We start from the raw sequence: 15486 nt of genomic DNA, 5'->3' as shown, positions 1-15486 counted from the left end.
ATCAGCCTCTTTATAATGAGGCCAAAAAATTTGAGGCCATTATACCATGCATTTGTGAACAAGAGAGTTTATTCCTGGCTTCAACTCATCTTTCCTGTTCTAATTTTTCTGCTTCCATCATCATCCCCACTTATTTTTATTTTCTTTAGTATTCATTTATGAAAGCCTTAAATCCTTTCTGGAACAAAGCTGGATATAAATAAATACACATATGGATAAGTGTGTGTGTGTATCAAATAACAAGACAGATACTTTTAATGGCTTGAAATGTTTGCCTGGTGAGATTTTATTTAAGTCAATATGCAAGCATTTATATATTGGGGATATAAAAGAAAATTCATCTCTGTTCTTCTAAAATTAACATCATAGAAATAGTATGTAAAATATTTTTTTAAAATACTGTACTTTTAGTAACTTTAAAAAATAAAGGTATTCAGTATGCACATGCCTCCTCTACAGGTCAGTTCTATAAATACACTCCCCCCACCACACACACAGATACACACATCTATTAAAAGCTCCTTCTAGTTTTACTCTCCCCCAGCATAACTATTCAAGTCCTGTCTCCTTGTCATCATATACCTCTTGTACCAATTCACTACCAAACAATAATCCACCTCAGTTTGTCCTTTTTGTGTCCTGAAAAATGTTTCTCTATATTTTACATGTTGTATTTTATACTGCACAGATATCAGATTACTTGACAATTAACGTCTACTTTATATTCATCAATGTTACTTTAAAAGTGGTATACACAAACCCGGTGTTCAATAATTGTCTTTCTTTTAAAATATTTCAGAGTATAATAAAGAAGCAATGCTCAACTGCCTTACTTTCCTCTTTGAAACTAAATCTCAGCCACCCTAAAGTTAGAAATTAGTAGTTTTCTCACTATCTTCCTTCCCTTAAACTGCTGTTGTTGCTGTTTCCTACATGCTATTACTTAATACCTGTATGTAATATTTTTCGTATCTTAGATGCTAGGTATACAAAACTCAGGAACCAGATCTACAAACTTCTTTACTAATAATCATGTATCAGTAAGCACTGAATAACCAATTTTAATAATGAGTGTCAGAGTTTGTCCTCCTCAATTTTGCTTTTTCCCTTGAAATTAAAGCCCTTTGAAGGTAGGAGTTTTATATAATCCCTAAATTACCCAGTACTTCCCATAGCTGTACATTCACATATTTTTTATAACAGATGATAAATTAACAATTCATGCATTCATACATGAATTGATACATGCATTCTGACTTCTGTGATAGAGCTAAGGAAAAAATCACCAAGAGAAAGCTGAGATCATGACAGCATGTGAAGAGAGAAAGAAGACCTGTTTTACAAAACTCAAACTTTCTTGATTTAGGCAGCAAATAAATAGCATGTTATATATTGTCCTTGAGAAATCAATTTTCCCAGGGGATTAGAAAACATGACAGAGAAATATAAAGAAATGGGATTTAAAAAACAACAGAAAAGGAGTGAAATTAGACCTTCCTTTGGATGTATCATTTGATAATTTAGAAATGGCAAATTTACCAGATTTCTACCTATGCGTTCAATTTTTTGCTAAATGTTTAAAAGAAAAACAAATGAGGGAAAAAAGCATTCATTACCTTTCCAAAGGATCCCTGACCAAGAACTTTGAGCAACTCAAATTGCGCAGGATCTGCTTTCTCATATCCTTCCTTAACATGATGAGTAATAGGGATTTCTTTAACAACTCCTTCATCCTGTAAAAAGAAATCCAAGCAATACTCAAATATAGTTACAGCATCTTATGATTAGCTCCATTTAGAACCAGAAATCACAACAGAAATAATTTAATGTCTAACTCCTTCAATCTAGCACAGAGTTTAATGGGCTACTGCTGCTGCTGCTGCTGCTGCTAAGTCGTTTCAGTCGTGTCCGACTCTGTGAGACCCCAAAGACGGCAGCCCACCAGGCTCCCCCGTCCCAGGGATTCTCCAGGCAAGAACACTGAAGTGGGTTGCCATTTCCTTCTCCAATGCATGAAAGTGAAAAGTGAAAGTGAAGTCGCTCAGTCGTGTCTGACTCCTAGTGACCCCATGGACTGCAGCCAACCAGGCTCCTCTATCCATAGGATTTTCCAGACAAGAGTACTGGAGTGGGCTGTCATTGCCTACTAGCATCCCCATTTCCTGGGTTTTGTAACACACAGATAACACCACACCTCTATAATTTCATGTAAACAGAAGCATACAAAATCTGTGCTTCAGCTTCTGTTTCAACCAAGTAGAGACAGGAAAAAAAAAAAATCAACAACTGAAAGAGTCGCCTTTTAAGACCTTCACAAGTACATGCAGAGAAAGTAAAACACCTTGTAAATTGTGACATGACAAAAACTGTGAACCTCAAGAATTCTTTCATTATAATATTTTAAATAGTCAGTGATATACAAATATTTAAATGTCCAGCTATTCATATCATTGGAAAAGAAACTGGCATGGATAAACAAAATCTGCAAAACCCAAACATGTTTCCAGGCCATATGCCTACTTTTATTGAAATTTTACATACACTGATAAATTATATGCCAAATTTCCTACCAACTGGGTCAGGCAGAAGGCATGCCACCCTGGAACTGTTTCTACCCCTTGATATAGGACTCTATATATCAAGACTACACTCAGGTGAACCGTAATTCTAGCCCCCAGCACAGCAGTAAGGATTAAAAAAAAAAACAAATTTTCAGATGTATTACGTATCACAAAATAACAAGAGCTGGGATATATTATCCGAACTTCTGACTGTATAGGGGAGAAAACTGAGACCCACAGAGTTTAAGTTCACATGACTAGTTAATCACGATGTCTAGAAGTCATGGTAGCTTTCCATTATATTGTATTAATTCGGGTCTGGATGGCAAAAATGTTCTCAATCAATTCACCTTTTAATTAACTCATTAACCAATGGTGACTGTGGCCAAAGTGGACAAGAGTATGGTCCCAAGTAAGTTAGGCTTCATGGTAGCTAAAATAACTACCATGTTATATAATCCAACAGAGTAATTTTAGCTTTACGTATTAGGACTCATTAATCAGTCAGAAATGAAGTATCAGTTCTGAAAAATATGCTCCTGGATGTTCCTTTTTTTAAATATTTACTTTTGATTGATGATTGCTTTACAATACTGGTTTGATTTCTGTCATACATCACCATGAATTAATCATAGGTGTACATATGTCCCCTCCCTCTTGAATCTCCTTCCCACTTCCCGTCCATTACCATCCCTCTAGGTTACTACAGAGATCCAGTTTGAGTCCCGTGAGTCATACTGCAAATTCCCATTGTTTATCTATTTACATATGTTAGTGTATATGCATCCATGCTACTCTCCCCACTCACCTCACCTTCTCCCTCTTCTCCCCGACCCTTGTCCATAAGTCTGTTCTCTAGGTCTGGATCTCCATTGCTGCTCTATAAACAGATACGTCAGTACCATCTTTCTAAATTCCATATATATGTGTTAATACATGGTATTTGCTTTTCTCTTTCTGACTTACTTCACTCTGTATAATAGGCTCTAGGTCCATCTACCTCATTAGAACTGACTCAAATGCATTCCTTTCATGGCTGAGTAGTATTCCATTGTATATATGTACCACAGCTTCTCTATCCATTCCTCTGTTGATGGACTTCTAGGTTCCTTCCATGCCCTGGATATTGTAAATACTACTGCAATGAACACTGGGATACATGTATCTTTTTCACTTTTGGTTTCTTCAGGGTACATGACTAGAAGTGGTATTGCTAGGTCATATGATGGTTTTATTCCTAGTTTTTAAAGAATCTCCATACTGCCTTCCATAGTTGCTATATCAATTTACATTCTCACCAGCAGTATAGGAGGGTTCCCTTTTCCCCACATCCTCTCCAATACTTGCTGTTTGTGGATTTTTTTTTTATTATGGCCATTCTGTGTGGTGTGAGGTGATATCTCATTGTAGTTTTGATTTGCATTTCTCTAATGAGTGATGTTGAGCATCTCTTCATGTATTTATTAGCCATTTGTATGTCTTCTTTGAAGAAATGTCTAGTTAGGTCTTTTGCCCACTTTGATTGGGTTGTTTGTTTTTCTGGTATTTACCATTGCAACTAAAAGAATAAAATATCTAGGAATAAACCTATCCAAGGAGACAGAAGAACTATATACAGAAAACTATAAGACACTGAGGAAAGAAATCAAAGATGATATAAACAGATGGAGGGATATTCCACGCTCCTAGGTTGGAAGAATCAATATTGTGAAAATGACTATACCACCAAAAGCAATCTACAGATTAAATGCAATCTCTATCAGATTACCAATGTCATTTTTCACAGAACTAGAACAAAAAACTTCACATTCATATGGAATCATAAAAAACCCCAAATAGCCAAAGCAATCTTGAGAAAGAAGAATGAAACTAGAAGAATAAACTTATCTGATTTCACACTATACCACAAAGCTTCAGTCATAAAGACAATATGGTACTGGCACAAAACCAGAAGTACAGACCAATGGAACATGATGGAAAGCCCAGAGATCACCTCATGCACATACGGGCACCTTATCTTTGACAAAGGAGGCAAGAATATACAATGGGAAAAAGACAGTTTCTTCAATAAGTGGTGCTGGAGGACCTGGACAACTATGTGCAAAAAAATGAAATTAGAATACTTCCTAATACCATACACAAATATTAACTCAAAATGGATTAAAGTCTTAAATGTAAGACCAGAAACTACAAAACTCTTATAAGAAAACATAGGCAGAACACAGTATGACATAAATCATAGCAACATCCCTTATGACCCACCTCCTAGAATAATGGAAACAAAAACAAAAACAAGTAAGTGAGATCTAATTAAACTTAAAAGCTTTTGCATAGCAAAGGAAATTAAACAAAGTGAAAACACAACCCTCAAAATGGAAGAATAGCAAACGAAACAACTGACAAAGGATTAATTTCCAAGATATATAAGCAGCTTGTTCCTGGATGTTTCTTATACATCAAAAGAGTATTTCACAAGACACTTTTAAGTAGCTATGAGAGTGAGTTTCCTCTTTGAAAAGGGGTCTTTTCTGTAAAAATGTTAAGGACTTTTTTTAATGCAAATACATATGTTTTGTAACTGACATTTTGTAATTACATTAAAGTATGGCATATCTTTATGCATCTTTGCAATATATGTATACCAAAAGCAACATCAAATTGCATACTCATTAATACTACAATTAGCTGATTTTATACCATATATTATGAATGCAGTAAAAGTCTTCAAAGTATGGACTGTAACAAAAACATAATTTATTGGGAGTTTTCTCCAGTGGAAAGAACACTGGTGGAAAAGTCACAGACTAAGTTTTGCTTCTAGCTCTGTCATTCATAAGCTAAGCAACCTTGGCCAAATCACAAACCACTCTACCTCAGTGTTCCCACATAACAAAAATTACATTCGATTGTTCTTTAAGGTCCTCTCCAAGTCTGTGATATTATATTGAACACAATACAATATTTTTATGTTTAATAAGGCACTTCAGCTTCTGCCACCTTTACAATCATCATTAAAACCTGGGTCATAACATAATTTTTAAAAAATGTTCAGAGCTAAGAAACAGCTATACTCTATCTTACTTAGTTTCACCAAAACTAAGCAAGTCTTTGAATGGAAATGTCTGTCTAATGCCTCTTCTAATTAAAATCCATATATGCCTACCATTTAAAAATGCAATATGTCCTTCAATTTTTAGCAGTATTACACAATAAAATTTCTGACATGAAAATGCTCTAGATTAGCAAAGACTTTTCCCAATAGACAGCCACCATATAACTAACAGCTTATTACCTTGTCTTACCCACTAGACAGTGAGCTTCCTGTATCCGGTAATATCACATTCAACTCTGCATTCTTAATGCTTAGCACAATAATTGTTTGACCTTATGGGAGTGGACAGTCCAAAACAATCCAACCAATTTCATAAAATGGGAATGGAAAAAAACTTACTTTTAAGAAGAAAGATTTTAACTTTGTAAAGGTAAAATCAGTAAGAATCTTCAAAATTATTTTTAATTACCTTTTAAAAAAACAGAAAAATATGTATGAAGAATTTATTTTTTAAAATACATAAAGGAAATGGGGAAACAGCAGATTCTTTCAGAATAATGGAATTATGTCAAATTTGAATAGAACTGACTTTGTGATAACAATATATCTCAATTTAATAATATAAACATTTTTTCCTTAGAGTGTGAGGAATATAAATAATTTTCCATATTATTCATGATCAGTATTTTTTTTTTGGCCAGGTCATGTGGCATGTGGGATCTTAGTTCCTCAACCAGGCATTGAACTCATGTCCCCTGCACTGGAAGCATGGAGTCTTAACCACTGGACCATCAGGGAATTTCCCATGATTCATATTTTTATTATACTGTGCTATACTCAACATAAATAAAGGGCATAATGACCCCAGAATCTGTACTTTTAAAAATTGCTGATATTAACTTATTGACTGGCCATCTGCCTTTTATAGATATATGTTCCCAGACAAATAGCTATAAGTATTAATTACTAAATTATGGCTAGTTTGCCTTTTAGACAGTAATTTACAAATGTTTTAGTTTTTTAAAAAATTACTTTTAGAGTATTTATTCAATACACAAGTGTGGGTCACACCCTAAGAGATTATGGTTCATTAGAACTAAAAAGGGAATTCAGGCATATGTATTTTTTAAGGCACTCCCCTGGAGGATGAAATGGCCACCACTCCAGTATTCTTCCCTGGAGAATCCAATGGACAGAGGAGTTCAGCAGGGGTTACAAAGAGTTGGACACGACTGAGCAACTGAGCACCAAGATATATATAGTTAGATAACATGTGCACAAAAATACACACACACACACAATTGGCTAATTACTACAAAATTATTTTAGTATCTGTATGCAACAAGCTTTTTGGCTTTGTCAAATTATCTCTACCCTTCCATGTCATCACTTCCAATTCCGGTCTTTCTTATTTCATCTGCTCCCTGCCCTATTATTATCTATTACCCAACACTTCTCAGCTTCCCCAAGGTTACATTTATTAATGCTCACTATTTAAATGTTCTCCCCCCGGCCATCTTCAACCCTCCTTCCTTCCTCCACCTCACTTTTCTTCTGGTTCTATACCATTCTGAAAGCTTGAGAGTGGCAGCAATTTAACACAAAATAAGGTAGTAATGAACTTAGTGATCCATTTTTTTCCTAAGAGTGAATCATCTTTGAAAAAAATTTTCCTATCTTGGTATAATAATGTTGTATTATTATTATCTTATCTTCTCATGATACTTAGCTTCTCATAATACTCTTTTATTCTTTATTTACTCACTCAAAAAAATCAAGAACACTCATAAAGCACATGCTATGCATTAGTTACTAAGCTATATACTGGGACTTGAGGACTTGAGGAAAGCGAATGCTATCAGAAATATCATTTTCCTTAACAAGACAAAAAGGTATATAATATTTAATGGGCTGAAACATGGCCCCTCAAATACATATGCTGAAGTCCCACAGTACCTCAGAATGTAACTGTATTGGAGATAGGGTCTTTAAAGGTCAATAGGGTGGGCCTTAGTCCAATATGACTGGTGTTTTTATAAAAGGAAGAAATCAGGGCACAGATACACACACAGGAAAAAGCACGTGAAGGCACAGGGATCTACAATTCAAGACAGCTGTCTACAAGTCAAGCAGAGATGCCTCTGAAGAAACCACTCCTGACAACATCTTGAACTTATAGTCTCCAGAATTGAAAGAAAACAAATTTGTTGTTTAAGTCACCTAGTATGTGGCACTTAGTTATGACAGCCCTAGAACACTAATATACAGCACCTAATTTTAGTTAATCTGCATAAAAAAAGTTGGTAATGCAAAATTAAGATTTAATAACTTTGAAATAGGGATTACTATTCTTTCCAACATCAAATGACAAATTTTAGGCAAGGATAATTATGAGTTAGAAAAAATTTTTTGGAACATCGTAGTGATTATTGATAAACAGAAAAACTATAAAGGTTCAACTGCAAGCAAAATAGTATGTTCTGACATTTAAAATTTGTGATCATGTTTTTCAATTTAGGGAGCCAATAATGTTTTAACACTGGAAAAACATACTGATAAAGTATAAAGCAAACTACCAAATACACTACTGCTCCATTTTTTGACAACTGATTTTACTAGGAGGAAGAAATCACATGTTAATCAGAAGGAGAAAGATCTGATAACAATCTATTAGGAAACCATACTTCTATTACAACAGTTTCATAGGACTGTGGAACTGAGCATTGATATCTCCAAAAAACACATCAAAACAAAAGAAGAGAGATTTTTAAAGTCTAAATTTGGGGTTTTAATGTAATAAAGCAACATCCACTTGTTTGCTTTATTGGTGGGTTGATAGGCTAGTTTGATCAATCTGAAATTTCAAGAAGCACTTAAACTACAGATCTGTTAAAACATACATGCAGAAATCTGGAAAAGAATCTTGATGTACCCTTGTCACAGAGTGAATAATCCAGGATCACTGTAAACCAAATCAAGTATCATCATACTTCGAAATAAGAATAACAGCAAAAATGTAAATGTCAAAACACCACTAGAGTGGACTAAAACAGATCAGATGATGTACATGTTGGAAAGTAATTGTAGAATACTTAGCCTTGCAAAATTGTATCAATTTGTATTGGTGACTGAAAAACAAGTGTGGCAAACTGGTTCCCACCTAGGTCAGTTTATTCTACTTTTTTTATTAGAATTGGCTCTTTAGTTCCCTCATACATAAAATGGGAATAACCCTGCCCAAACCATTTCAGATCTTGGTTATAAGATTCAACTAAGAAGTTTGAAAACCACAAAACATCTATAACAATTAAAATTATTAAACTTATTTGTACTATTAACCTTTGCATACCTCATGGTGCAGCATGTTACTCCACCTTACAGTAGTTGGCCATTAGCATTTAGTTGAACCGTAATTTTCTTTAAGAGTTTTGTGAGTTTGTAGTATAGTGGCTCCATTAAAAAAAAAAAAAAAAGGTGGGAGGGGAATATATGAATAAAAAGCAGAAGCAAGCATCAACTTTGAAAGGGAAATACTGAAGCACAACAAAGCTCAATGGAAAGATAAACAGAAGAAGGAAAAACAAACCATATAAGAAAAAGGCACTTCAACTTAACATATTCCCCACTTATGGCTACATATAAGTTTAAGTAAAACACACTTCTGAGAGAGTATTTAAAGGATTCTTATAAGAGAAACATGTCAATAATGGTTTTTAAAATTAGAAATTAGGGCTTAAAAATATCAGGAATCAGTTTTGTCCTTTTGAATATATATTTTCAGTTAAATGTAACATCTACATCTCTGTAATAAAAATGTAAATCAATTTAAAGTCTTTTGAAAAGGGGGGATTAGCTCAAGATGGAAGAGTAGAAGGATTACTCTCACCCTTCCTGTGAGAGCACTGGAATCACAACTAACTGCTGAACAACCATCAATACAAAAACGTTGGAACCTACCAAAAAAGATACCCAAAAACAAAGGAGAAACCACAGCAAAATGGAAGGAGGGACACAATCACAACAGAATCAAATCCCATACCCACCAAATGCGTGACCCACAAACTGGAAAACAATTACACCACAGAAGTTCTCCCACTAGAGTAAAGGTTCCCAGCCCTCTGTCAGGCTTCCCAACCTGGGTTCAACAATGAGAAGAGGAATCTCCAGCATCTGACTTTGAAGGCCACTGGGATTTGACTACAGGAATTCAGCAGGACAGGGGAAAACAGAAATTCCACTCTTAGAGGGCACACACAAAGTCTTATGTGTACAAAAGGTAATAACCCCATAAGGGACCAGGTCAAACTGATCTGCTAGTATTAGAGGGTCTCCTGCAGAGGTGAGGGGTGGCTGTGTCTCACTGCAAGGACAAAGATGCTAATAGCAACAGTTCTGGGAAAGATTCACTGGCATGAGCCCTCCTGAAGGGCACCATTAGCTCCATCAAACAACTTGTAGGCTCCAGTGCTGGCCAGTGTCAGGCCAAACAACCAACGTGAAGGGAACAAAGCTCCAGTCATCAGCATACAAGCAGATTAAGGTTCTACTGAGTACAGCCTTACCCAATAGGGAAACAAAACCCAACTGTACCTACCACCAGACCCTCCCATTAGGAAGATTCCACAAGCCTTTTATATAGCCTCATCTATGAGGAAACAGACACCAGAAGCAGAAGAACTACAATCTTGAACTCTGTGGAGCAAAAACCACAACTGAAGTAAGTTAAACAAAATGAAACGGCAAAAGATTATGTCCCAGATGAAAGAACAATATAAAACCCCAGTAATCAACCAAGCGAAGTGAAGACAGGCAACATTCTGGAAAAAGAATTCAGAAAAATGATAGGGAAGATGATCCTGGATCTCAAAGAAAGAAGGCAAGGACTGGGAAGATGTAAAAAATGCTCAAAGACCCAGAAGAACTAAAGAACAAACAAACAGAGATGAACAACACAATAACTGAAATGAAAAATACTTTAGATGGAATCAATAACAGAATAACTGAGTCAGAAGATAAGTAACCTGGAAGACAGAATGGTAGAAATTATTGTCATGAAACAGAATGAAGAAAAAAAAATGAAAATAAATTAAGACAGTCTAAGACACCTCTCGGAGAAGGCAATGGCATACCACCCCAGTACTCTTGCCTGGAAAATCCCATGGATGGAGGAGCCTGGCAGGCTGTAGTCCATGGGGTCGCTAAGAGTTGGACACAACTGAGCGACTTCACTTTCACTTTTTCACTTTCATGCATTGGAGAAGGAAATGGCAACCCACTCCAGTGTTCTTGCCTGGAGAATCCCAGGGGTAGGAGAGCCTGGTGGGTTGACGTCTATGGGGTCACACAGAGTTGGACACGACTGAACTGACTTAGCAGTAGCAGCAGCAGCAAGACACCTCTAGGACAACAGTACACACACCAACATTCACATTAGGAGGGTCCAAGGAGAAGGGAGAGAGAAGGACCTGAGAAAATGTCTGAAGAGATAATAGCTGAAAACATCCCTAACATGAGAAAGAAACAATCACCTAAGTCCAAGAAGTGCAGAGTCCTAAGCAGGATAAATCCAAAGAGGAACATGCCAAGATACACAATAATAAAATTGACAAAAATTAAAGACAAAGAAAAAATATTAAAAGCAACATGGGAAAAACAAAAAATAACATACACAGGAACACCGATAAGGTTATGAGCTGATTTCTCAGCAGAAACTCTGCAGACCAGAAAGGAGTGGCAAGATATATTTAAAGTGATAAAAGGGAAGAATCTACAACCACGAATACTGTGTTCAGCAAGGCTATCATTCAGATTTGATGGAGAAGTCAAAAACTTTTCAAAGAGCAAAAGCTAAGAGAATTCAGTACTACCAGACCAGCTTTGCAACAAATACTAAAGGAACTCCTCTAGGTGGGGAAGAGACCAGCAACTTAAAAAACTTTGTACACATATAGACTGCTATATCAAAACCTCATGGGAGCAGCAAACCCAAAAACTACAATAGATGCACATATATAAAAGAAAAGGCAACCCAAGCATAACACAAAAATGACCATCAAACAAAAAGAGAAAAGAATAAAACAGGAGAAGAAAAAGACCTACAAAAACAAACCCAAAACAATTAAGAAAATGACAGCAAGAAGATACATACCAGTAATTACCTTAAAGGTAAATGGATTAAGTGCTCCAGCCAAAAGACAGAGACCAGCTGAATCAATACAAAAATAAGACCTGTATATATGCTGTCTACATGAGACAGACCTACCTCAGATCTAGGGACACATACAGAGTGAAAGTGAGGGGACAGAAGAAGGTAGTCCATGCAAATGGAAATCAAAAGAAAGCTGCAGTAGCAATACTCATAGCAGACAAAATATACTTTAAAATGACTATTATAAAAGACAAAGAAGGACATTACATAATGATCAATGGATCAACCCAAGAAGAAGATATAAGAGTTGTAAATATATATGCACTCAACATAGGAGTACCTCAGTGTATACAGCAAATACTAACAGCCATAAAGAGAGAAACTGACAGTAATACAATGATAGTAAGGAACTTTAACACACCACTTTTATCAATGGACAAATGATCCAGACAGAAAATAAGTAAGGAAACATAGGCCTTAAATGACACATAAGACTAGATAGACTTAACTGATACTTATAGAACATTCAATTTAGAAGTAGCAGAATACACATTCTTCTCAAGTACACAGGGAACATTCTCCAAGACTGACTACATGTGGGGCCACAAAGTGAGCCCTGGTAAATTTAAGAAAACTGCAAGCATATCAAGCATATTTTCTGACCAAAACACTATGAGATTAAAAATAAACTACAAGAAAAAACCTGTAAAAAATCACAAACACCTGAAGGCTAAACAACACGCTACTAAATAACCAATGGATCACTGAAGAATTCAAAGAGGAAATCAAAAAACACCAAGAGACAAATGAAAATGAAATCACAACAATCCGAAACCTATGAGATGCAACAAAAGCAGTTCTGAGAGGGAAATTTATACCAATAAACGCTTACCTCAAGAAACAAGAAAAATCTCAAATTAATAACCTAACCTTACAACTAAAGCAAGTAGAGAAAGAACAAACAAAACCCAAGTCAGCAGAAGGAAAGAAATCATAAGTTTAGAATAGAAATAAATGAAAGAGAGACAATGAAAACAATAGGAAAGATCAATGAAACTAAGAGCTGGTTCTTTGAAAAGATAAAACAAAATTGTTAATCCTTTACCGGGATCATCAAGAAAAAAGGGGAGAGGATTCAAATCAATAAAGTTAGAAATGAAAAAAAAGAGACTACTACAAATAAATATGTGCTGATAAACTAGACAAACTAGAAGAAAAGGATAAACACTTTTGACAAAATTCAAAATCCGCTTATGATCAAAACTCTCAAGAAAGTGGGCAAAGAGGGAATATATCTCAACATAATAAAGGCCATCTACAACAAACCTACAACTAACATTATACAACTAAACCTACAACTAACATCATACTCAATGATGAAAAGCTGAAAGTTATTTTCTCTAAGATCAAAACAACACAAGGATGTCCACTCTCAGCACTTTTACTCAACATAATTTTGGAAGTAGTAGGTAATGCAATCAGAGAAGAGAAAGAAAGAAAAGGAATCCAAATTGGAAAAGAAGTAAAACAGTCACTATGTGCAGATGACATGATACTATACATAGAAAAGCCTAAAGACACTATGAGAAAACTGTTAGAACTCATCAATGAAATTGGTAAAGTTGCAATTTACAACAGAATGTGGCATTTCTATACATTAACAATAAAAGATCAGAAAGAGAAATTAAGGAAACAATCCCATTTAGCATTGAAACAAAAAGAATAAAATGCCTAGGAATAAACCTACCTAAGGAGACAAAAGACCTGTACTTCTAAAACTATAAGATGCTAATAGAAGAAACAGAAGATAGCACAAACAGATGGAAAGAAAAACCATGTTCTTGGACTGGAGGAATCAATACTGTGAAAATGACTATACTACCTAAGGCAATCTACAGATTCAATGCAATCCTTAAGAAATTACCAATGGCATTTTTCACAGAACTAGAACAAAAAAAAATAATAAAATTTGTATGGAGACACAAAAGACCCTGAATAGCCAAAGGAATCCTGAGTGATGGTGGGGGGTGGTGGGGGTGGGAGGACCTTGACTAATCAGGCTCCCTGGCTTCAGACTATATTATAAAGTTATAGTCACCAACACAGTATGGCACTAGAACAAAAACAGACATATAGCTCAGCAGAATCAGATTGAAACTCCAGAGATAAACCCACACACCTACAGTCAATTAATCTATGACAAAGGAAGGAGTCAAGATTATAAAATGGTGGAAATACAGTTTAATCAACAAATGATGCTGGGTAAGCTGGAAAGCTATATGAAAAAACTGAAATTAGAACTTCCTTTAATACCATACACAAAAATAAGCTCCAATTTTAATTTAATATCTAAATGTGAGACCGGACACCATAAACCACTTAGAAGAAAACATAAGCAGCACACTCTCTGACATAAATTGAGCAATGTATTTCAATCCATCCCCAGAGCAATAAAAATAAAAACAGAAATAAACAAATGGGGCCTAATTAAATTCAAAAGCTTTTAAACAGCGAAGGAAATCATAAACAAAACAAAAAGACAACCCACAGATTGGGAGAAAATATTTGCAAATGATTTGACTGACACTGCATTTGTCTCCAAAATTTATGAACAGCTCATGGAGCTTAGCATCATGGAAACAAACAACCCAAACAAAAAATGGGCATAATACTTAAATAGATGTTTTTCCAAAGAAGACACACAGATGATCAAGAAGCATATGAAAAGATGTTGAACATTGCTATTTATTAAAGAAATGCAATTCAAAACCACAATGAGTACCAACTCACACCAGCCAGAAGGGCTATCAACAAAAAATCTACAAAGAGTAAATGTTGCAAAGGGTGTGGAGAGAAGGGAATCCTCGTACACTGTTGGTGGGAATGTAAATTAGTATAGCCATTATGGAGAATAGTATGGAGGTTCCTTCCAAAACTAAAAATTAAGGTAACATATGACCCTGAAATCCCACTGCTGACCATATATCCAGACTAAAACATGACCCAAAAGGATATGTGCATCCCACTGTTCATTGCAGTACTATTTACAACAACCAAGACATGGAAGCATCCTAAATACCCATTAACAGAGGAATAGATAAAAGAATGAAATAATGCCATTTGAAGCAACATGGATGGACCTAGAACTTTTCATACTGAGTGAAAAGTCAAACAGAGAAAGAGAAATATCATATGATGTTGCTTATAAGAAGAATCTAAAAAGAAATGATACAAATGAATTTACAAAACAGAAACAGACTCACAGATTTAGAGAAGGAGTTTATGGTTACCTGGACAGAAAGGCTCCTCTGTCCATGGGATTTCCCAGGCAAGAATAATGGAGTGGTTTCCATTCCGTTTTCCAGCAGATCTTCCCAACACAGGGACTGAATCCATGTCTCTTACATATCCTGCACTGGAAGGCAGGTTCTTTACCAGCTGAGTCACCAGGGAAAGGGTGAGGAAAAGGGATAGTTTGGGCCTTTGGGACTGAGATGTACACACTATCATATTTAAAGTAGATAACCAACAAGGACCTACTGTATAGCACAGGGAACTCTTCTCAATATTATGCAACAACCTAAATAAGAAAATAATAGACATATATGTGTGTATGTATATAGATATATAGATATACATATAGATATATAGATACACATATACAAATAGCTGTGAAAAGAATAGAAACTAAAGGCAAAGGAGAAAAGGAAAGATATACCCATTTG

The 15486-nt window shown here is 35.4% G+C and overlaps 1 protein-coding gene across 27 annotated transcripts in view; it reads right to left on the bottom strand.

Annotated features, from left to right (window-relative positions):
* Positions 1–15486, bottom strand: part of RPS6KA6 (ribosomal protein S6 kinase A6) — a 388962-nt gene that overhangs the window by 133967 nt on the left and 239509 nt on the right. For all 27 annotated transcript variants that reach the window (XR_011565333.1, XM_070784482.1, XM_070784464.1 and 24 more), the window contains one exon: positions 1617–1733. Coding sequence is in view for 26 of the 27 variants with exons in the window: in XM_070784482.1 (XP_070640583.1) it covers positions 1617–1733 (117 nt within the window). In the remaining variant the exon portion in view is untranslated. The remainder of the gene's footprint in view (positions 1–1616; positions 1734–15486) is intronic.

This window comes from Bos indicus, chromosome X (genome assembly GCF_029378745.1).
Source record: "Bos indicus isolate NIAB-ARS_2022 breed Sahiwal x Tharparkar chromosome X, NIAB-ARS_B.indTharparkar_mat_pri_1.0, whole genome shotgun sequence".
Classification (NCBI taxonomy): domain Eukaryota; kingdom Metazoa; phylum Chordata; class Mammalia; order Artiodactyla; family Bovidae; genus Bos; species Bos indicus.
This window is presented reverse-complemented; position numbering and strand designations above follow the sequence as displayed.